The sequence below is a fragment of the Ixodes scapularis genome, unplaced genomic scaffold (assembly GCF_016920785.2).
Source record: "Ixodes scapularis isolate PalLabHiFi unplaced genomic scaffold, ASM1692078v2 PGA_scaffold1__304_contigs__length_218370807, whole genome shotgun sequence".
Classification (NCBI taxonomy): Eukaryota; Metazoa; Arthropoda; class Arachnida; order Ixodida; family Ixodidae; genus Ixodes; species Ixodes scapularis.
The window spans coordinates 194,217,719-194,241,755 of record NW_024609846.1 but is presented as its reverse complement, the minus strand read 5'-3'; the positions used below and the strand labels follow the sequence as shown (position 1 = coordinate 194,241,755).

At 47.9% G+C, this 24,037-nt stretch overlaps 1 protein-coding gene across 2 annotated transcripts in view; it reads right to left on the bottom strand.

Moving 5' to 3' along the window:
• LOC8033496 overlaps window positions 1–24,037 on the bottom strand; it is an 82,056-nt gene that overhangs the window by 7,679 nt on the left and 50,340 nt on the right. For both annotated transcript variants that reach the window (XM_029991332.4, XM_029991331.4), the window contains exon 3: window positions 4,550–4,693. In XM_029991332.4, the coding sequence (XP_029847192.3) occupies window positions 4,550–4,693 (144 nt within the window). The remainder of the gene's footprint in view (window positions 1–4,549; window positions 4,694–24,037) is intronic.

Below are 24,037 nucleotides of genomic sequence, written 5' to 3'. Positions count from 1 at the left end.
GTAATCACTCTATTTATTCTTGAAAGTTAATAGATCGTGAAACCGAAATCCGGTTCTGTTCTAGTCCTTTCACTTTTTCAGAAAGAAAAAGAAGACAACACCCGAACCCGCTTTTCTCAAATCAACACTGAAATGAAAAATCACGTTGCTGTGACCTAGGACTTTTCCGGCACCTTAAGTTCTCCCAGCGGGGCTAGGGTCAGTGAAGTTAGCCGTGTTCCTTGCGCCTGGTGCAATCGCCCAGAAATGTCGACCTTCGGCGGCCAACGTTACCAGATTAATATCAGTTGCCAAGCTTTCTACAATGCCTGACGCTTTTTGTGGCACGTCCTCTAGGTGGCACTCGCTACTCTGCCAAGCTCAGCCCAGCCAATATATACAGAAGCGACGGAAGAATTGGAGCGTTGGATGCACGTTGTGCGTGGTGGAGAGTGATTTTTCTGTAGTTTTTATCCTCAATAGAAAGTTTGCGCAAAAGTAGTGCCTTTGAAAACGGTCCTTCTCCGTTGCTGTGCCGCCGATGGTTGCGCTATCCGTCCGTGACTGCTCGCATGCGACAACAGAGGAGGACCGTTTTCAAACTACGCTCTTCTGTGAAGCTTGATAACTTATAGATCTAACAAAGTTAATGGCAACAGCTCCCCCCCCCCCCCTTCCTTAGCCTTAGTGCCGACGCAGTTACATCATTGTCCAGAAACTCACTGGGACGTATTCAGTTGAATCGATTTTGCTTTCGTTGAAGAAAATAGGTGTAATTTCAGGTTGTCAAATTTGACGGTATTGGTTTCAGAATGCAATGACCTCAAGGTTCGAAGGTGCTTTTTAGACAGACCAATGAACTTGTTGTATGAAACTTATAAATAATAAGTAGCCAGGATAAGAACTAGTGAAATCACAGCGAGGAATCGCCTGGTGATTACGTCACAAATTGAACCACAACAGTGCGCCACCAATGCAACTTGAAATAAGAGCGTAGCTGAAGGCTACAAGGATGGGCTCCGGGGCTTTAAACGTCCCTGCCGAAAACGGGCGCTCGTGCAGTCCCGCCAAAGTTCACAAAGCATGCTGGTGTTTGTAACTTTAGATTTACTCGCACGGTAGCGAAACAGACTATGATAGACGGCGTATGGCTCTAGACATTGGTAAGCAGAATTCCCTTCGTATGTTTGGACCGGTTTCGGGGAGCTTTTTAGTAGGTATATTCTTGCGCGTGCGACCGTGCACTAGCATTTACCGCTCCAAAGGCGCAAACATGGAGCTTGTGATCGCTCCAAGTCCTTCTAAAGAATTCTTTATTAGAATTTGACAATTTCCGTCAGGGCACTCAAATCCATACCTCGGCAAACCTCACTCATGAGGGCCCTCACTCACCCTCACTCACCCTCATCTTTACAGGTGAGGTGAGGGTGAGTGAGTTCCTGAACCAGGAAAATTCATGAGTGTGAGGGTGAGTGAGGGCCGTGAGGGCGGTGAGGGCGGTGAGGGCGGTGAGGGCCGTGAGGCCCGTGAGGGCTGTGAGGGCGGTGAGGGCCGTGAGGGCCGTGAGGGCGGTGAGGGCCGTGAGGGCCGTGAGGGCGGTGAGGGCCGTGAGGGCGGTGAGGGCGGTAAGGAGTATGAGGGCCATGAGTGCGTGAGGGGCGTGAGGGCGGTGAGTGCATGAGGTGGTGTGAGGGCCGTGAGGGCGGTGAGTGCCTGAGGCCCCCTTCAGATCGAGCATCTTTCTCAGCAATTTTGGTATTAATGGCGGGTTGTTCTCTAGCTTTCCCTAGATCGACACGAATTGCTGAGATCGGGTCCGGCACAAAATAAGCAAGCAACTTGGAGCAATTCGAATACGTTTGAAGCGGCTGCATCTAATCAGGGACGCAAAATTTTCACGTGATACCTCGTGCCGGTGATGACGACACCGAAAGACTTGGTTCTCGTTTGAAATCGATCGTTTTTTGGAAATAAACTGTTTCAGAAAGGTGCATTAGTATTCTTAACGGGATTTAAATGCATAAAAACACGTTTATAACCCGTAATTGTGTCTAAATAGTGCAAGAAAAATAAACTTCTATGATGACGATGGCAAATTGCAGCAATTGGTAGCTGCGTGTGATCGCGGGCGGCGCGTGTTGCTGGTGTTGCGACCTAAAGTTTCTGGCCGAAATTGCCCCATCTGAAGCTGGCCTGAGTGGCGTGAGGGCCATGAGTGCGTGAGTGGCGTGAGGGCGGTGAGTGGCGTGAGGGCGGTGAGTGGCGTGAGGGCCGTGAGGGCGGTGAGGGCGGTGAGGGCCGTGAGAACCGTGAGGGCGGTGAGGGCCGTGAGGGCGGTGAGTGGCGTGAGGGCTATGAGTGCGTGAGGGCCGTGAGGGCCGTGAGGACGGTGAGGGCTATGAGTGCGTGAGGGCCGTGAGGGCCGTGAGGGCGGTGAGGGCGGTGAGGGCCGCGAGGGCGGTGAGGGCGGTGAGGGCCGTGAGGGCGGTGAGTGGCGTGAGGGCGGTGAGTGGCGTGAGGGCCATGAGTGAGTGAGGGGCGTGAGGGCCATGAGGGCGGTGAGGGGCGTGAGGGCCGTGAGGGCGGTGAGTGCGTGAGAACCGTGAGGTTCAGTGAGGGTGAGTGAAGGGCTGAAGGTGAGTGTGACTGTGAGGGTGAGGTTGAGTGAGGGGCTGAACATGAGTGTAGCTGTGAGGGTGAGGGTGAGTGAGGGGCTTAGGTGAGTGTGGCTGTGAGGGTGAGGGTGAGTGAGGACGACCTAAAATGCCGACCTCTGCTCAAATCACGAATATTCGCCTAGAGATTGACAATCGCAATCCAAGTGACGTAGTGCGCACGTTTAATACGTTAGCTGGATTTCGCTGACTCCCTTGGACACTGCGGAAGCATCATGGTAAAAAGGTAGGAAGCTTTCGAAAGAGAGAAGGTAAGAAATAGTCTGGTTTCATATTAAACATTTTATCCCGAAATTAGGCCCTTGGCTTTCTACCTTCGTGCGCTATTTCTGTTGTGACCAACGAAGCGATTCGCTGTCAGTAAACACCGAATCTTACATTATTTCATGGTCACTTTGAACTTTGAGTTAGGGCAAACTTTACAAAAAAGAATAAAGACTGTTTGACTCTTAACAGCAGATAAACATACGATTTCTCGTATCGCCTCACCTCTCTGCGCTACTTCAGTGTTAATGATCATCGCTTGAAATAGTGCTGACTTTGCTGATGTAGCGGCAACTTCGCGCTAATTGGTGATACAGCGATGTTATTGTGGTGCATCAGTGGTAAGTAAGCGCAGCATCAACGCTGTTCCTAGTGTTCGTAATTAGCACTTCAATATATGTGTCAACCGGCCCTTACATTGCAGGATGATCTACCTCATTCATTTTGACTGGGTGTCATTTATGCGATTTCCACCCATCGACAATAGATATATCTCGTAAGTTTCGCACTACTGACAACGACCTCTTTCGTTAAGAAAGGAACGCCCTCATTGATTTCCAAAGCAACACCCAGCCTTTTTTTACAGCCGATTTTCGGCTTCGTTACGTTGACAACCCTTATCATCGATTGAGAGCAGAATAAAACAACCAAGTTTGAGGTTTAGCGCGATGCTCCTGCTAGTGCCATCGCATACGTCGGACACATACTTGTCATATTTAAGGCATTGAATCTCCTGTTGGGCGCAGACTGTCAGGCAAACATTCATTCCATTACTTACCGAAGGTTCTAAAAGCGGATTTACGCGAGACTGAGTTTCTGTCTAGAGTGTTGAATCGAAACATTGCCCCGGAAAAACAAAAAGTAAAAGTACTATCTATTGTTGCACACGTAATACAAGGGTAGCAGACATCAATATGCTCTTAAAAATGTGTAGGTACATCCGCGAACCGTGTTTTATTACATTACACTAGCTACATTTATCACATCATTTGAGCAATGTTGATATGTACCTTAATTTATATTTACAATATAAATTAAGAAATGTAGCACACTTTGTACAGTTGATATTTTGTTCGATCTTAAGTACTTCTCTTTAGTACTACGTTGATGATTTTATAACACAATCACATCCTTGTCTAAAGCAGATATGCCATAGAGAGTTTGCAAACCCAAGTTACAAGGGAAGCAAGAGCGTTTGCAAACCCAAGTTACAAGGGAAGCAAAGGTCAGCGTCATATTTGTTCTGGTCAAATAGGTACGTACTACTTGCTATTAAAATCAATTTCGCAGAAAAATACTAAAACAAATATTTCCATTTACGAACATCCGGGTAGGAGAATATTCAGGCCATTAGGTTTCATGCACCATGCAACTAGTAGATTGACAAAATAATTAAACTAGGCCTCCAACAAAAAAAAAATTTCGCAACATTTTTGGGGTGAGCAAGTGTAAGCGGCTATACGTGGACACCCGCAGCGCTCTGTGCTAGACTAACCTACAGAAAGAAAACACCTGCATGCGTCAGCTAATATCCTATTTGAGTCCCAGAAGGGAAGCAGCGCATCAAGATGCGGAAATAAGCGGCCCGGCTCCGTGTACAGAAGGGTCTTTTGCGGCGCCGGACAACCAACCTTGGCTAATGCTGTAGTAGAAGTTGATCTGCGTCATGTTAGTGGCCGTGTAGCAGAGCACGAGTCCCGTGGCAGAGATCAGGGTTGCGATCACCACCAGGATCCGGTCGTTGAGGTAGTGCATCAGGACACCCACCGACAGACCTGCAGAAAGCACGACGAGAAAAAACCACTTAACGACAGAAATAAATGACGAGAAAATCGAAGAGGTCCCAGAATTTAGCCAAAGTTATACCAAAATGCTAAAACATTTTCCTTCGGGGCGCAGTTTGGCAGAGCAATCAAAACATGACGACGTTCACGTGCTCCGTGTTCAACGCCAAGTACCTATCTATGTGCACGATAATATAATACAGCATGTGCAAGTACGTGCCAACGCGGAGTTTGGAATTCTACGGCGAGTTTTCGCAGCGGATCCTAAGGTATGCTTCGTGTAAGATCGTAGATCCGCTAAATTTAGTGGCACCCTGTCACGGGAAAGCTTGAAAATAATTCGTAATAAAAGTTTTCTGGAAATCGCTTCTTGCTATTTTGGCAAACTTCCCTGCTAAATTTAACAGTAACTTTTCTACACTAGGTAGACTAGCGTGAAAATGCTTCGCGATATTACCGCGTAATCATGGTGCACGTGACACTGTGACGTTGAATAGTCACGGATTAAATAAAAATAAATGTTCACGTTACGTCATGTCACGTGATATCAAAATGCAGACGAGTGTGCAGCACTTCGGCTGCTGCCGCATTTCCTTGGCCGGACAGCCATGGAAAAAGGCATTCGTACTGAACAGTAGGCACAAAAAAGGGCTTTTTCGTTAGTAACGCATAATTACAAAACAGGCTAATTACACGCTCTGGCTAATTACACGCTTTGCACTGAATATGCGTATACATTGGTAGACGTATACACGAGCGCCGTACGATAATGAAGAAATTAAAAAGCAAAACACTTAGTGTGCTTGATTTTATTTCGCGTCTTTTTCATGAAACGACCTCCGTATGATTTACAAACGCGTCAAAATGCGGCTCATTAGAAAGCTTCATTTTGTGTGCGTTAGCGCGTGTTGATAATGAGGCCCTGTTTGTTTTCAACAACAAAATATGGGGAAGAGGTATAGCTACACGGCTTTGAATAACAATGGACCAAATGCTCTACACGAAACGTATTCATAGGGCAAAAATGCTAACCACTGCCTTTATCGGCCACCATCAAAACGGGCATCCTATATCTGAACAGACCTACAACTCAGGAATAAGTTACCTAGTGATTTGCGTAATTATTCTTAGTCACTCGCAATATTGGGAGATATATGTGGTATAACATGCACCCTTAACTTTAAATTGGCCTTGCAACCCACAGATGGCACCACCGTGTTGAAGAGAGGGCTATAATTCAGTTTCGTAGCGCTCCCTACGCAGCTGCCTCAAAAGTTTGCCGTGCTTTTAGGGCGTGGTGTTATCTATTAGCAGCCGTGACAACGGTTGGTCGACCGAGCCATCCATTCGTGCCTTTATGTTTTTTTGAACTTTTGTTACATATATATTGTCACAGGCGGCTTTGCACATTTTTCGATTTTTGCGCCTGGACCAATAGAAGGGACGCATGACTGAAATCGTTAATATGGCGGCGCATCTAATGGCCATGAGGTTGATACGGTGGGCGTGCTTTAGCGAGATGTTGTATTAGCGCGTTTTTTTTTTTTTTTTGCGTAATTGGTTGCAACAACCGTTAGCATATCAATGTAGGGTTTAACGGCGTAGAAGAAACGAGGGCCAATGAACGCGACGGAAAAACCAGCAAAAACCTTAAACAAAATAGTGGGCCATAATATAAATGAATGTACTAAAACGACTCGTCTCGAATATTATGCGTATATACAGTCATGTCTCGTTAATATGAACCCCGTTAATATGGATACCCCGCCGCATGAACATTATTTTCAGGGACAAAGTGGGAAAATACATGCATTTTTGTCTCGTTCATAGGGACAACTCACATGAAGGACGATATTTTGGGGGAACGGACGTGTCCATATTAACGAGACACTACTGTATTATACAGCATGTTCTTTTTTGTTTGGCTTTTCAGATTATTCTTAGAAAAGCCGTGATAGTTACACTAATGCGGTGTGTGCAGGTGCGTTATACGGCCGACGGGACACAATATGGGCGACTAATCGACTAACTCTCTTAATTACCTAATTTTTGAAAATAACCATATGTTTCTAATTAGAAACTTGTTGAGTGGTATCGAAAACCACTGAACCAGTCAATTTGAGAAATATTGGGAGCGCTTGGGAAGCGCGACCACGCGCTAAAGTTACCAGGCGTGCAGGAGGTTCATGGCTGGAGGTGCAAGAAGGCGATTGATAAGCGCGCGGTGGTGTTACCCTCGCGTTCCCGCACCGCTAGCCTTGCGCCTCTTGCACGAGTGGTAACTTTAGCGCGTCACCGCGCTTCCCGAGCGCTCTAAATCGTGCTAAAGTTGATTCATTTAGTGGTCTACAATAATGCTGAGCATGTTCCTGATCGGAATCTTATGTTCATTTTGACTAACTGAAAATAATGCGCGAAATCTCGTTTATGATCTATTATACTGTAAACGACCTAATCTTAGAGAAGAACTAATTTTTGCGAATTTCGAGACTTCAATAATATTGCGAAAATAGAACACGTCAATATGTTTCCCTAAGGTTGTAAATACATACCAGAGCACCCTCTTAGCGCAATTTCGTGCCCGTGAAATATTCCAGAAATCCGCACTTTCGAATTTGCGGAATATTGAGCCCGCGAAAATAAAGTACAGTTAACAGTATCATGACGATTAGCCCCTTAAATTATGGAGGCCTGGCCGTATAACTCACCTGAACTGACCGAATTAGTGTAGCTTTCACGGCAGTTTTAAACCAACCTGTACCCCCCCCCCCCCCCCCACACACACACACACACACACGCACGCTGTAAAACCTGGTAGCTTTTCAATGACTTCCAGAAACTTAAGGAAACAAGGGAAACGTTACGAAAGGATGGTCGTTAAGCAGCAGGACCATGCACAATGGACTTTGCGGCGAAAAGCGAAAGTGGAGAAGAATGTAGGATAGGGCTATCGCGCAGTCATGTGATTTACTTTCATACTTCCAAGACCAATAACTGTGCTTCAATGTTCATATATTTTTCTTGCCAAGGAAATAATTCTCCCAATCACAAACAATTCTAAAGACTGTCAAAATTATTCCCGCTTGAGTTCAACCGACTGGGTAGTGAGTGCTTATGGCTGCTCATGACGAGAGGGTCGATACTGGCAATTGAGGTTCGTGCAACACGTAGTAGTGAAATTAGAGGAGTAGTGAAATGCGAGGACTCAAGACACTTAATGTCTGGACCAGCCTTAAAGAGACCATAAATTGAGTTTTCAACTTCTTCTTCCTTGGCTTTCCTCCTCAAGTCAAAAGCGAAACGTGAAATCACGTGGTCATGAAATAGTATTTCATCGGTTGCGATGATTCCCAGATTAGTTAACTGCCGCTCCCGTTGATTCACAAGAGGACTTCACCTTGAGTGAAGCTTCGACAATACTAGTTTTATCTTCTCATGATATATCAACATCACGTGCATACGAAAGATCTATCATGAAGGGAAAGCCCGCTAATCATACTGCTTTCATTACATGTACACAAAACAGCTCTAAACAAATACTAAATGACCGCGGTATAAAAGGCAACCTTGTTTAACTGGTGAGTTAACACAAATGCAGGTGTTTGGCATGCCGTGAATTAAAAGCTCTGTACGCACCCTGTATACGCCATTTGAACTAAACTGATTAAAAGTTCAGCTATTCGCACATACTCTAATATTTTGTATAGCACATGATGCTACACGCGGTCAAAGGCCTTCTCCAGATCAATCTGGAATATGGAAACCGCATCTAGATTCTCACCGCTGTTATAAGTGACTTCTGATAGGAACAGACCCCCTTTCCACGCTAAGCGATGCACCTGCGCGACCTTCACAGAAGATCGCATTTTGAAGTTCCCAAAAGGCATGGAATCGCGGAGCGGATGGCGATCGCGTCTGACCTCCAATGGAGATACCTACGGACTTGCCCCGCCACTGCTGGGACCATCCTGAAGTTCACCACTGTGCGAGCCTCGCCCGTCATTGCTGTGTAACTCTCCGGAGAACCACCGTGATCTTCCTCGAGGAGACAATGCTCGTATTGAACCATGGTTAAAAGCGCTAAAAAGGCGTACACAAGATAGAAGACAAACAAGCGCCCGTGTTTGTCTTCTATCTTGTGTACGTCTTTTTAGCGCCTTTAACCATGGTTGAATACAGTCAACACCAACTAGCCCAACAACAAGTTCTTTTACAGACATTGCTCAGCTTAACGTTGCTGGCTGTCACGTTTGTGGTGGGAGCTTTGCTCGCCGAAGGTCGGCACCCTTGCCCTCCTGATTCGTCGACGGCAGCGAGGAACTAGATGCAGGTGCTCTCTCTGTGAGAGTGTGTTTCGAGGAGGTGTTGGGGGGGGGGGGGGGGGGGGGGGGCGGTAGCGTGACCGTGTGAATCTTTGACTTTGCCGGCATTGGCTGCCGCGTGTTTCTCTATTGTTCATACCTAAGGAACTGGGGGAAAGGGGAGCTGTTAAAAAGGAGCAGCGAGCTCCGAAAGTTGTGATCTACTGAACTGCTGTGAACATGTAAATAAAACGGATTTCAAGGGGACGCCCGCTTCCTGACTCCGAAACGTCCCTATCCGTGGTCCACCAGTTTCTTGGTTTGGCCTTGCCCCAAGCTGGCCGTTAACATGGTGCAGAGGCCCGGTCACGACAGCTGGTGACAAGCGGTGGGATGAACTGGAGCGACTTCAGCGGCGGACGGTTGGCGAGTGCCTCATTTGAGCTCATGAGGACGCCAGAACCCTAAATCGTTAGATGCGGGACCTGGCAGTGGGGCTACTTTCAAGCGGATTTTGCTTTGGGTACTTGAGGTAGTCGTAATGGAGCTCGGATTGCAGTCATCATGAATCTCGAGAGGTTGTTGAAACCAGACTTGCTTTTGATGTGCGGAGAATTGGGGATTGACACGTGTAAGATTCATCGGAAACCCTTTCTCGTAAACACCATTCAGAATATCGGCTCGGACGGCGTGGAGTTAGAACAATGCTGGGAACTGATGAAAGCAAGGAAGCGCGAGGCGGAAGAGAAGGATCAAAGATCAAGTGAGGAGCGCGAAAGCCGCGAGCTAAAGATAAAGCGCCTTGGCCGGGAGTTAAAACGGGTAAAGAAGGAACACGCTGGCAGCCGTGCTTCAAACTCTGGCGCGGTCAAGGCCTTCAATATAAAATAACTCATGCAGCCTTTCAAAGTCAGGAAGGATATAGGATTATTCCCAGTTAACCTTTAGCGGACTTGAACAAGATGGGGTTTTCGCACGACACTTGGCCCCACCACTTGCTCACCCTGCTGCCATCCGAGGCGGCTAACGTAGTGGATAGGCTAAACACCGAGGATGCCTCAGACTACGAGAAGGTCAAGCTCAGCTTTCTGAAAGTATCGCCTGTCTACGGAGGCATTCCGACAGCGTTTTCGAGGAGACACCAAAAATACCGAGCAGTCCTTCACGGAGCTTGCGTACAATCTAAGGTCAAACCTAGTGGAGTGGCTCAAAAGCGCAGTGGTCTACGGTGGCCGTGATCGCGTTGTCGAGTGCATAGGGCTTGAGCAGCTCTACAAGCGTGTGCTGGAGTCGGTCCAAAACTAAGTTCAGAATAAAACGCCCGAAACAACCCAGAAGGCAGCTTGGTTGGCCGAGGAATACATGTCGCGTCGAGGCAACCAAAGAGGGGACATGCCGCAGCGTAGAGGTTTGGAGGGACACGGAGAATATCGCGGACGGCTTCCAAAATGCGCAGCAATGTATTGAAGCAGGAGTTAACAGATCCCGCAAAACACTCGCCCGGGGAGGTAGGCTCTAGGGGGAGTCACAAAGCTAAGCATGTAACCGCGACTCCGACTGAGGGTAAAGCGAGCGACTTGAACAAAAAGCGCTTCAAGTCGAGGCAGGCGATGCGCTGTTTTAGATGCAACGAGGCGGGTTATATTGCGGCCGGTTGTCGAAAACCTCGCATGACGTTCTTATACGTCAGCAATGATGATGAGAACGACAAACTGTTGGCGCCATACATGCACAACTCGTGCGTGAATTGCCAGGTCTGTAAAGCTCTCAGAGACAGCGCCGCCACGCTGTATGCTACGCACCCATTCCTTGTCGGCCCCGAGAACTACACAGGCGAGTGTGCCTGGGTACGGCAGGTGGTGGAGCAACATAGCGTCTGATTACCGGCGGCCAAAGTGGTGATCGAGGGTCCCTTTGCTACTTCGGAGACAGAGGCTGTTGTTTCGGGTAAAATGTCACTGCAGTATCCATACCTGTTCTCCAATAAGTCCGGTCAGAAGTTGCGCAACATGGGAAAACTACTGACACAGGGCGTGGTGCAGGCGTTGACCAGCTCGAAAGCACGGTAATTAAAATGCCATTTGGTGTATGACAGAAGTTGTGTGTGTGTGTGGGGGGGGGGGGGGGGGGGGTCACCTAAAGACTCAGAGAAAAAGGGAAACCCCTGCTTCCGCAGTAGAGGACGACGAAACCGGCCAGCCTAGCGAGACAAGGAAGGATAACGGGGATGCCGGTTGTTCCCGAGATTCCAATCAGATGGAAAGTGAGGACCGCGTGGAAGACGATTTGCAGGAAATAGAAGGGCGAAACTTACTGAGAGTGGACGTGGCCGTCCTACGGGCCGAACAGAAAACCGATCCGAGCCTTAATTAAAAGGTAACTGCAAAAGAGAAAAGTATATTTTTAAACAGCCTAGTTGGTCGAAGCATGTCACAAAGCAATTTTTCCACGAAAAAAAAAAAATTACAGCAATAATTATTACGCGAGACCAATTTTAGTTTGCAGCTTTTTCGTCCGTTTTAAGTAGCGCGCCACGAAGTTGGTATTATACGTCACGCATTTTAGTAGTTGCCTCACCGGCGGACAGAGGGCGCCGACGCACTCGGCGCCATTAGATTGCTTCAATTTGGTTGGTTTCGGTTTCAACGTGAGCGCGGCTATGTTGCTGTTTTACGCTGTTTTTGCTTAGTTTTGCGATACGATTATTTTCCTGGTAGCACACAACCAATGAGACAGTAGTATTGAGCCACTTTGATGACTACGAGGTGTATTTTAGCTTAGATTGTGGGCTCTTTTTACCAACTCCATTGATGTATCTGATTATGGTCGGTTGCGAAACGCCTGACTGATGTGCAGGGTAGATTACTATCGTGTATAGCCGTACCCGATGATACCAGTTTCCAGAAAAACAAACTAATGAAGAAATTAACATGTGAATGTCGAGGCGGAAGCATATCGACAGCTTGATTAGCACTATTCTGAATCGGCCAGAACAGATGAACTCGCGAGTTTACAACTCACTGTTTGGTTTTCGTGGGCACCCAGCCTTTAATGAACTTCGCAGAATAAAAACGTATCGTGTAATGACGCAGATAATTAATATAAACAAATATTATCGTCTCGGTCTCTTTTTTTTAAATTTAGTACTCAAGCATGTTTTGACAGGTTGATTATGAAATTTCTTAAATTATCAATACTGCTAAAGTACTCATCAGCAGCATTTCGCGATATTCGCCCTAGGGAATACATTTTTTTTATATGAACATTTGCTTACTCAGGATATGATATAAGTGACAGGCCCTTCAAATTAAATCTGGCATTCGTCTTCCGCAAAATCGGCCAAATAAAATTAAAGGGCACATAAGGAGAAATACCTCGGAAAGTTTGGCTGAATTCTAGCGCTAGGCACCACTTCACGGACCTGTGTGAACAAATATTTATTTCTTAGCACAAATTCGCTTTATAAATTTCGGTGTAGCCAGCCGCAAAAAGTAAACCTCTATTCGCCATCGACAATCCTGGACTCAAATACTGTTATTAAGAGGGCTCTTTTCTTTTTTTTTTGTCTGGGGGGGGGGGGGGGGGGAGGGGGAGGGGGGGAGGGGGAGGGGGGCCTCAATTATTGCGGATTTTAGATGCTGGCAAAAGATAAAACAACGTAAGCAAAAACAAAAAAAAAGCGTCGTCATTATTGCGCATGCGCCGAACCCAAACCGCGTTTTGCATTTGTAAATAGAAACGGCGTTATTTCTTTAGTGTTGACGCTTGGGCTAGTTGGTCATTCATATTAGCGGAAAACAAACAGCGCAATGACAAGGACAACTTGCTACTGTTAAGTGTATGTGACAGTTTCTTACGCGGGAGGTCCCAACCTTTCTGTTAAGCAAATTAAGCATAGTATACAATTTTTTAAACTTCATAAGTAAACCGACCAACCGAATGTCTACGTTGCAAAAAGGAGATTGAGAACCTCATACACATGTAAGTGTGATATTTTGAACAAAAAAATCGCTTGATGTTAACGTACCTTTACTTTTAGCCTCAGATAAAATACAAGTTAAAAGTTTGTTGTCTATCTCCTCCGCGAGTTTCCTCACATAATCAAAAGAAACTGTTGTCGATATATTATGAATACAAAGAACGATACTTTCCCGGAATACAGATAGTCTCCTTGTGCTGACTATTCTTGACGCCTTGCAATCCTAAATGCGCGATATAAATATACGCTCTTCTTACTGAGAATGTTTCGCCACTATTAGTAAACAAACCTCAGGAGTCGTCGAGTAGACGTATTGGACTACAGTTTCCGAAGTAAGGCAAGCAAGCGCGGTGAAACGCGACGAAAAACACGAATACACCGCATCCGCCAAGGCGCGGAGGGGAAAGCGGAGCAGCAAGTTGAAGCAACCTAATGGCTGCCGCGTCACGTGGTTCCAAGATGGCAGCGCCCATGCGGAGGAGGATGAAAAGGTCTATACGTCTCGGAGTGACGTACACCAGCCACTCCGCGCGCGTCGAAAGAGCGGGAGTTTCAAATGTGGAGAGGCTGTGACTCCGACTAAATTACGTCCTGTGGCGTAAATATTGCTAGATCAAATTGTTTTTTTTTTCGCAGAAGATTTGTTTTGTGACATACTTGTCCCAATTACACTGTTTCAACAACATTTTTTTTTTTTTGCAGTTACCCTTTAAGAGGGTAGCAGAGACAGAAAAGTATGGCGTAGCCAAGAAAAGTATGGCCATCTTCGAGAAAGATGGCCTGCTGCACCGGGAGGACGAAGATAGGAGGGGAAGGATTTGTAACAGCTGATCGTCCCTTCCAACTATCGTTTAGACTTATTACATGTGGCTCATAAAAACCCGTGGTCGAGACATCTCGGCACTAAGAGGACCAAAGAGCGTCTCTTACAGCCCTGGGCATTACTGGCCTGGATCTTTCAGATGATAGGAGAACCGCGTAAAGCCGTGCAACGTGCGTCAGATCGCTGGAAGACCGAGCGAAAAATGGAAGGGTTCGTTGAGGCTGGTTCCCTTGATCTCTGAACCATTCAGGTGCTTGGTCATTGGCACGGTAGGGCGTCTCCCCGTAACATAATCGGGTTACAGGTATATCCTTACAATGATCTGCCCGGCAACTAAGTTCCCAGAGGCGGTGCCTCTGAAAGGGTTTAGCTCCGCGGAGATAGTTAACGCCCTACTGACAGTCTTTGCAAAAGTAGGCTTTGCCGCCGAACTTCAGAGTGACCGAGGTAGCGCGTTTACTATAGTAGGTTACAGGTCAAGAAGGTAGCGGCAAATGCCCCTCAAAGGGAATCATATATCCCTCCGCCACCTCCGCATCCAACAGCGTCTTATCGTTTCCGTGACGTCGTGGCCAACGAGCGAGGAGGGTCTTGCTTTTCTGTACATATTTGCTTTATCTTTCGACTTTGACTTAGCATTGTGGAAGCTACGAGAGGGAGATTAGAGTTTTCCCCCTCCGATGGAAACAAATACGACTTTCGGGGATTAGGTTCCCCCTCCGATGTATACAAAGGCTGCTTTCAGGGGCTCGGTTCCCCCTCCGATGACTACAAAGGTCGCTTTCTTAAAAAATGGGATCGGAGACAAGTTGGCATCACCCTGTAGCCAATATCTATCCATTGAAGCGGAACAAGGAGCGTTTCTAGTGAACTCTTCTTTCGACTGCGGAGGAATTTGAAACGGGCGCATCACGCTTGTGGGAGGAGCTTCTCCTACCTTCTTAACTTGTAACCGACTATAGTGCTCTACGACTACATTTCAAGAGCGGTGTGGCATTAAGATTATACACAGTTCTCTCTACCACCCGCAGTCAAACAGTTTGGAAATATGGCATGCGGTGGTTAAGTGCGTTCTGCCAGCGCTAGCTCATGAGCACAAACGTGACTGGGAGGGTTGCTTGCCCGTGGCGATGTTTACTCTCCGTTCAGCGGCTCACGAATCTACCGGCTTGAGCCCCGCTGAGCTGGTATACTATAAAGCGTTGCGGTCTCCTGCGTATGTTGCGCGAGTCATGGGAGAGAAGCGGAGAGAACACGACAGTAGTGGAGTATGTGTTGGGATTGTTGGAACATTTACACGCCACCACAAAGATCGCCGCGGAGAACATGATCACTTCTCAACTAAGGTTCAAAGCGTACTATGACCAAAAGGCTCAAAAAAGGACTTTCGAAGTGCGCGACAGGGTTATGATTCTGAGATGTTCTAAGAAGAACGAAATAGAAGTCCACTGGGACTCGGGTGATCGAGAAGCTATCCGACACTAATTACGGGGTTCAGCTAGGCGGGAGACGGAAAGAGGTGAAAAACTAGCATTCAAATCTCATGAAGCCTGTTGTCGAACGCGAGGAAGTGGCTCTGACGAGCTTGATCGCACCGGAAGGGGTGCTTTGCCGATACCGCGATTGAGCGAGAACTCCGGTGCTACTGGAATCCACGATATAATGCACAAAGCTGTAAGGACGGTGGAAATGACGCCTGAAATATTCAGTAATTTGAGGAAATTGTTAGAACGGTTTCAGGAAATATTTTCCAACCGGCAGGGAAGAAAAACGGAAGCCACTCACGACATTGAGCTTACTTCAGATCAACCGATTAGTGCAAAGTCCTACAGGCTGTCGCCGAGACAGCGGGACCTAATGAAGACCGATATAGACAGAATGCTGGCTGGGGGTAACAGGACCCGGAGAGAGTGATTTGACGTCCGCTTTAATTATGGCCGAGGTTCCGCGCAAGGCCCCGCGTCCTTGTATCGATTACCGACGACTGAATGCGGTAACAAGGGACCAAATCTACCCCATACCTAACATCGAAAAGCGGATCGAGATCGTAAGCAGTACGAGGTATATCTCCACTTTCGACTTGGTCCGGGGATATTGGCAGATGCCACTCACCCTGCGCGCAAGTCGGTTCGCAGCTTTTACTTTTCCGTTTGCTACCTTCCGACACCTAATGTTGGGTTTTGGTTTGGAGAACGCGCCATTTTGTTTTTTAGGTTTAATGGATCGCGTGCTGCGGGTCCTCGGCGATTTCGCCTTGCCGTATTTGGACGACGTTACGGTTTTTTCAAACAGCTCGGAGGACCATCTAGCTCATTTGCGAGCTGTGTTTGTACGTCCTCGGGAGGCGAGCCTAAATGTGAAGGTGGAGAAATGCCATCTGGGAAGGGCCGAGGTCACGCACTTGGGTCATGTGGTAGAACATGGATCTCGTCGACCATCGGAAATTAAAGTAGAAGTGGTGGCACACTATCCTCGTCCAAAAACTAAGACGAATACCCCAGCGTTCCTCGGGCTTACTGGGTATTATCAGCGGTACATCCAGGGGTATTCCGAACTGGCGAGCCTGCTCACGGATGCTGTTTGTAAAACGCAGCCCACGCTTGTCATCTGGGACGACATGAAACAAACAGCGTTTCCGGCATTAAAGGGATACTGAACCGGAATTTCGAGCTCACAAAACAAGGCTGGACGGATAGGCGGGACGCTGCAAAACCCAAAAACATCACACATACAGCGATATCTCTAACGGATCGCCGTATTTTCGGAAAAGAAGTACACGATTGAAAACGGCCGACGAGGCCGACGAGACAAGTCACGCCACCGATTCTCATTCCGTCTTCTCGCCACGTCCCGTCGAGCTGGTGAACCGAAGTGAGCAGGAGAGAAGCGAGGCCGCTTCCCCTCATTCCCAACGTTTCCAGGAGGACAATGACGTCAAAGACTTCGCTCGATTGCACCCTTCTTTTCCAAAAGTACGGCACTTTGTTTGAGATATCGATGTATGAGCGATGTCTTGGAGCTATCGATGTATGAGCGATATTGAACCGAAATCCAAATTTCGGTTCAGTATCGCTGATAAAGCAGCCAGTTCTAGCAATACCGGACTACAACAGACCATTTGTAGTTCAGTGTGATGCCAGCGACCGGGGGATGCGCTTCGTGCTGTGTCGTAAGCCGGAAGCTGAGCGTCCGGGAAGCGGAGTACAGCGCAGGTGACAAGGAATTCGCATGCCTGGTTTGGGCGGCTCAGGAGCTCTCGTGCTACCTTGCGCGTTACAAATTTACGTTTGAAACGAATCACGTCCCTTTGGCATGGCTACATAATATGTCCCCGAAAACGGACGCCTTTTCCGCTAGAGAATGCCCTGCAACAGTTTATTTTCGAAGTTGCATACGAACGGAACAAAAATAACGGCAACGCCGGTGGCCTGAGTAGGCCCTCAGCCTGAAAAACGGTGTCCAAGGGAAGGGCGACGCAAATTGTTTACTTTCCATTTTACTTCTCAGTTTTATTGGGATTCTGCTTTGGGCTGTTCCTTCTGTGCTGCGTTGATTGTGGTTCTGTGCTTCTGGGTTAGTTTTGGTTTATCTTAATTTTAATGCAATTCGGGTTTTGTTCCGATACCTATGGGGGTTCTGGTGCACTCGTGGGTTAGGTGGGACGCTTGCTGGCTTTCTGTTGCTGTTGTTGTGATGGTTTGTTCCATTGACTGCGACTGCTACGGATCTCGGAAGAATACTACGTACAGGACCGCAAAGACCAGCGACAAGTCACGTCATTCCTTCTGACGATCAGAATTGGATGCCCTACTTCGGATATACACCTTTCCAAAAAACGCTCTTAGGCCGCCGCCATGTTGCTGATGCTGATGCGGCTGGTGCGACTCTCGCGCCCTCTATCAGCTAGAAAGTTTCTGACACTCTAACTGTGAAGAGCTGCTCAGCGCAGTTCTCTACCTACGTTTTTGCGGTTTTGTGTTCGACGTTTTCTCGCCTCTCTTGAAAGTTTCCACTTACTTTTTTTTAATGCGTGCTGCGTACCCTTTCTGTGTTATCTTCCGTTCTGAGAAATAAGGCTGGTAAGTGCCTGGGCCATTCAAGCTTTACTGCTCGACATTCACGGGAAACAAAGGAGGTGAAGGACGTCGAACGGCCCTCGACGCGATTTTGCGAACATTGTTCTCCCCACTTCCAGAGATAATCTGCGTAGAATCCTCAGTCATCTGCAAAAATAGTTGTCCGGGTTGGGGTGGGAAACGGGTCAGTCTAGGGAGCCTTCATGAGCGCACATGAAGGCACTCTAGGTCAGTCGCGTTCGTTCCTTTGCCTTGCTGCTGTTGTGAAAAAAGGAGGCTCTCCCCAAACCGCGCCCCAAAACGAGTCATCTTGGATTCCGTCCGATCGTCAAGATGTGACTGTCGTCGACTGTGACAGTTATTTGAGATATTTCTTAAATAAATTACTTTCGCATAACGCTGCATCGTGTGGTACGTACGATATATTGTTCGAATGTCAGCACTTGCTAAATTGTATGTCCGTGTCCTGTACATTGGTAAACACGTTATTTGTGAGCGTGAAAAATGCATGCCTTTCGGCTAGCTTCTGTTGTAAATTATTTTCGACAGCTAAGCGCTTTGTCGTTTGACATGCCGCTAATCCCGCGGCGCCGTCAAAAGTTATCGCAAATAAAAGAAAACTAGAACTAAACATTCCAGTCGCATTCGTTCTGTCGCGTGCGTACCCAACGAAAATGGTTCATAGGTTTTTATTGTTTTTTTTTTTAATGTGGTACAATATTTTCTAAATGGCCTCGGGAAAATACAGGCACCATGAAACACAAAATACAGCGGGAAAAGTCAAGAATTTAGCCGCCAGCAGTGTTTGAAACTGCGCCTACCCTACGCAGGCTGCGCCAATCGAAATCACAGTTTACTCGGTTAAGGTTACCAGGGACGCCGGTGAGAGTCTAGCCTCAAAGCCAGTGACTGTGCTCGAAAACGGTTTGCTGCCCCTGGGGTCGAGTGCTTCTTGGAAAGGTGTATACACCAACTCATGTTTACGAATAAACCGGAGCGCCCCTAGCGGACGCCACCGGCACCGCGCATGCGCGATGGAGAGTGGGCAAGAAGCTCGCCGTCGCCCATAAACAAACCATTGGAAGGCGATGTTGTCGGCATCGGTGTGAGTCCCCCTGCCCTTTTTCGCGTGCGAATTGTTGATTCTATGTCTTTCTGGTGATGTCCGACTACTTGAGTTGCCTCAGCGAAATTACCGAGGCTCGTTGCACCGCAAGACTTCGCGTGAATACTGTGGCATGCGGCGATTCATTCCGCGTGGACGCCGCAGAATGTACGATAAAGTCTGATTCGCATGATGAGATTTCGCTCGCAATTTTCAGTCGCGACGTCGCTCGGGCTGCAAAAGTGTGAACCGTAGTTGAAATGGTCGACGTCGATGCTGAAAATCGCAGGCAGAATCGGACCAAATGAATCAGGCATAACAAGTCGATGATGGCCACTGGTAACTATTATCAACATCTCCTTGTATCTGGTGTTTAGATCGAGCCTGCTTACCAACCTTCCAACTTAAGTCTTTTGAGGCCTGCACTTACCTCTTATCGCAAGTACCGGGCCACCATTTAGTCTAAAGGCCGGTGTCGTCTAAAAGAGCAGACGACAAGCAGAAACGTTTGAAAGGGCAGACGACAGTTCGAACAATCAGGCGGCCGTTCGAACTTGAAGACGCATTGAACGGTGGTCCGTACAACTTGACGGTTTTCCGGCGTTCATATCGGAACAAAACAAATAAATTTTGATGGCCACAAGTATCCGTGAATTCAACCCAAAGTGCTTCCCGCCCAAACAATCGTGGTCCGTCGGCGTCTGGTTTTCCCTTTTCACGGCACATTTCCACGTTCTCGGACGAACCGAGCACATGAAAACTGACCTTCAAGCCTTTCTCGACTATTTTGGTACAGCCCCAGTCACAAGTTTTCACGAGAAGGCAGGTTTTTGTCTGGTTCCTTTGAAAACAACGCAGGAATACACGACCCACATGGGGCCTTCCGCCTACAGCTCCAGACCGGAAGTGCGCCCGACGCGCCACCACCGCGCCGTGACGTAACAGATATGAGTTGGTGTATACTTCTCCGGCGACAGAGGAAGCTATTACGACTGCTGCTAGGAACGGACCCCCTTTCCACGCTAAGCGATGCACCAGCGCGACCTTCACAGAGGCCTGCCATTTCGAAGTTCTCAAACGGCGTGGAATCACGCAGCGGATGGCGATTGACCATCCGGAAGCTTGTCATTGTACGAGCCTCGCCCGTACGTCCGAGCACAGGGGATGCTACGAGCCACCAGAGCCAATGCAAGGCTGTGTGAGCGTCACGTGACCTTGAAGAGGGAAAACAGTGACGCGCGGAAAGCGTACCACGGGCTGCGTTCACACGTTCATGCAAAGCGTGTATTCCTGCGTGTTTCTTTCTTTTTTTTTAAATTAGACAAAAACTTGTTTTTCTGTCAAAACATTGCGACTAGGACTGTGCCTACAGAGTCGGAAAAAGTTTGAAGGTCATTTTTCATGTGTTTTCTTCCTGCCCGATTCGTCCGAGAACGTGAATAGGGACATGAAAAAGGAAAACCAGACACCGGCGTACCACAACTGTTTGTGCGGGAAGCACTTTGGGTTGAATTTGCGGACACTTGTGGTCGTCAGATTTATTGGTTTTATTCCAGTATGAACGCGGGAAAACCGCAAAGTTTTACGGACCGCCTGCGGACTACGTTCAGTTTGTCTTCAGTTCGAAACCCGCCTGATAGTTCAAACTGTCGTCTGCTCTAAAACGTTCCTGCTTGTTGTTTTCTGCTCGTTCAAACGACAGCGGCCCGTAGACCAAACGTCCGGTCATTGCGGTAAAAAGTAAGTGCAGGACTCAAAATACTAAGTTTGAAGTTTGGTAGGAATTAATAGGCTCGGTGTAAACAGTAGATACAAACATATGTTGATAATTGTTACGAGTGGCGATCACCGACTTGTTATGCCTGATTCACATGGTCCGATTCTGCTTGCGATTTTCAGTATCGACGTCGACCATCTCAGCTACGGTTCACGCTGTTGCAGACCGAGCGACGTCATGACTGAAAATAGCGAGCAGAATCTCAGCGTGTGGATCAGGCTTTAGCGTCTATTATGCGGCGTCCACGCAGAATGTATCACCGCATGTCACATATTCACGCGAAGTTTTGCGGTGTAACGAGCCTCGGTAATTTCGCTGAGGCCGTTCAAGTAGTCAGACATTGCCAGGAAGACGTAGAATCAACCATGCCAACGCGAAAAAGAGCACGGGGCTCACACCGACGCCGACAACATCGCATTCCAATGGTTTGTTTACGGGCGACGGCGAGATTTTGCCCACACTCCATCGCGCATGCCCGGCGCCGGTGGCGTCCGCTAGGGGCGCTCCGGTTTGTTTGTAAACATGAGTTGCGGTATAGACTTTCCGGTGAACAACCGCGATCTTCCTCGACGGGGCAGTCAAGTGGTTTTTGAGTTCGTGTTTTGATAATGACAGCTGAATTTAGACGCCTTAAGTATCCCTAAAAACCAAAAAGTATAGTCATACGGTGATTATTTCTTTAATAAGAATGTAATTGAAGGCCGCCAAACCTCGGATCCATCCGAAAACGAAACCACTCTCATTGGTCGTCGCACGCTTATCAAAAGGATCTCGGGCCAATGGCGTTGGACGACGTTCCGTCGCGCAGTGATCCCGAGGTAGCCGCATCGGCCGAACCTCTTTGTCATTCGAGCTTCGATCATGGCGGAGTTCTCTACGCTCGAGGACCTGACGCCGTTAGAGGTTGAAGTTCTTCGGCGGACAGCCGACCTGGGGATGATTTCCTATGACGCCACTCCGACGTGCGATGTGGACGATAGCACCGCTTCGGAGTCATGTTCGGGTTCCGAGGACGACGAAACGCAGACCTTTTCGGGCGTTCTTCGATTTGCGGTTGGGGCAAGTCGTAACCAAACCAACGTTTGACATCGCAGCGTTACCTCTGGTGCGTGATGTCAAACGATGTCGCCACGTTGACTTTCGCCTCGGGAGAACGGGGGGAAGGCTGGTTCAGACATGTGCAACGAGCGCGCACCTATGACTGCGTCCATTGCAACCGCAGCGACCGGAACGACCGCACTGCGCCGCGCGTACACACACCTGTAACCACTACAACAAGCGCAGCGGGTCGTCAGCACGGCGACCGCTTCTGTACGCCGCCGTCAGCTGTGTCAGCGGCCCCTCTAAAAAAGGGGACGCACTGCTACTCAATGCCGTAACAGAATATAGACAGACAGTTTTCTAGTCTAAAGCTTTATTATTTTTTCTTGATAGGCTTGCAGGGTACAGCGAATGAAAAAAATAAAATAAAAAGATGCAGCGCCGTCTTGGACGATCACGACTCTAATACACGACATTGCAATAGTACAAATATCGCCACACGCCTTTTCTACGATTATAAAAGACAATGTAATCTTAGCAGCGATATAGCAACGTAGAAATATGATTTCGTGATCAGATAGACGTGGCGAGCGTTCAGGATTGCTAACACTAATCACTTTTCTCCGGTGATGAAAACGCGTGAAAATTCGTATCCTTTATACGGTACGCGCCAGTAATACCTTGAACTTGAGCACACGCATGAAATGCGCCAAATCAGAAAGCCGGGCGATGTTCGAGGACACAAATGCTTAGAAAGCACCACTGTAGTCGAAGTAAACAAACACGACGGCACGGGCGTTTCTGCTATCTTGAGAGTGCCGCCACGACATCGCCGCACGAGTAGGTGGATGTTCCCTTCTAGTACGTGCTGGGTTATCATAGCGAAACACGACGAAAATTCACAGTCAAGGATAGCGCTTTTACGCGGAACGATGAGCTTTCACCAGGCCGTCCATTCCGACGATCACCACCGACGCCACGTTTCCGGATAGAAGGAGCCGGCCGGCCCGCGACCGGCACGACTGGCCTGCAACCACGACCAACTGGTCGTGGTAGCAACGCGCGGAGATACGTGCGCTTCCGCGCATCCCTGGGGAACGGGAAATTCACCCCCCGCGGAGGAAGGCAAATAGAAAACGTAGTCCCTTGTTTGTGAAACGATAATTGCGCTATCGCGTATTCTAAACTAGAAATAGTTTACGTCTTGTGAAATTATCATGCACAACATATTTAAATGAACTGAAAATTGTTTTTTTAGCGAAACTTTAAAAAGACCGCCAAAATTTTCAAACATACGATAATTTCATTGGTCCTCGCAAGTACAAAAAAGAGTCCGCACGTATTTTATTCCTGCGTGATTAATAGGCGTTTCTGCCTTCTAAAACTGAAGATACTCATTCACTGACACTTCCTTAACACCATCGCACCAAAAAGTAGCTTCTCCAAAAACCGCTTGAGTGTCCCTTTAACGTTGCTGGCTGTCGCGTTTCTGGTGGGGACGTTGCTCGCCGTAGGTCGGCGCCGTTCCCCTTCTGACTCGTCGACGTCAGCGAGGAATCTCAGACGCAGGAGCTCTGTCTGCGAGAGTGTGTTCCGAGGTGGTGTTGGAAGGGGGTGGTGGTACCCTGTGTTCCGAGGTGGTGTTGGAAGGGGTGGTGGTACCTCTGACTTTGCCGGCATTGGCTGCCGCGTGGTTCCCTATTTTCTCTAGCTAAAGAACTACGGGAAAGGGGAGCTGTTAAAAAGGAGCAGCAAGCTTCGAGAGTTGTGATCTACTGAACTGTTGTGAATAAGCAAATGAAACAGAGTTTAAGGGGACGCCGCTTCCTGATTTCGAAACGTCCCTGCCCGTGGTCCACCCGGCTCCTGGCTTGGCCTGGCACTAGGCTGGCCGTCAACATGGTGCAGAGGCTCGGTCACGACACCGCAAAGCTCTAGTATACACCTCGCGACGTGTATATTTGTTAAAATCGACCTTTCTTTAATAACACATGTCTGAATCTGCCCTACGAACTCACTTATGACTTTTTGTAATCGGCAGCCTAGAACTTTGATAAATTCTTTATAGTCGGTGTTACCGAGTGCTATTGGCCTGTAATTCCTAATAATTTTTTAAAACTGTTATCGTCGTCCTCTCGAAGATAAGTACCGTGAATTTGTTCAGATATAACGGTGGGAATTTCTTCGTCTCGTATGCCTCATTTATTACTGTGTGAAGGTACCTGGTGGTGGC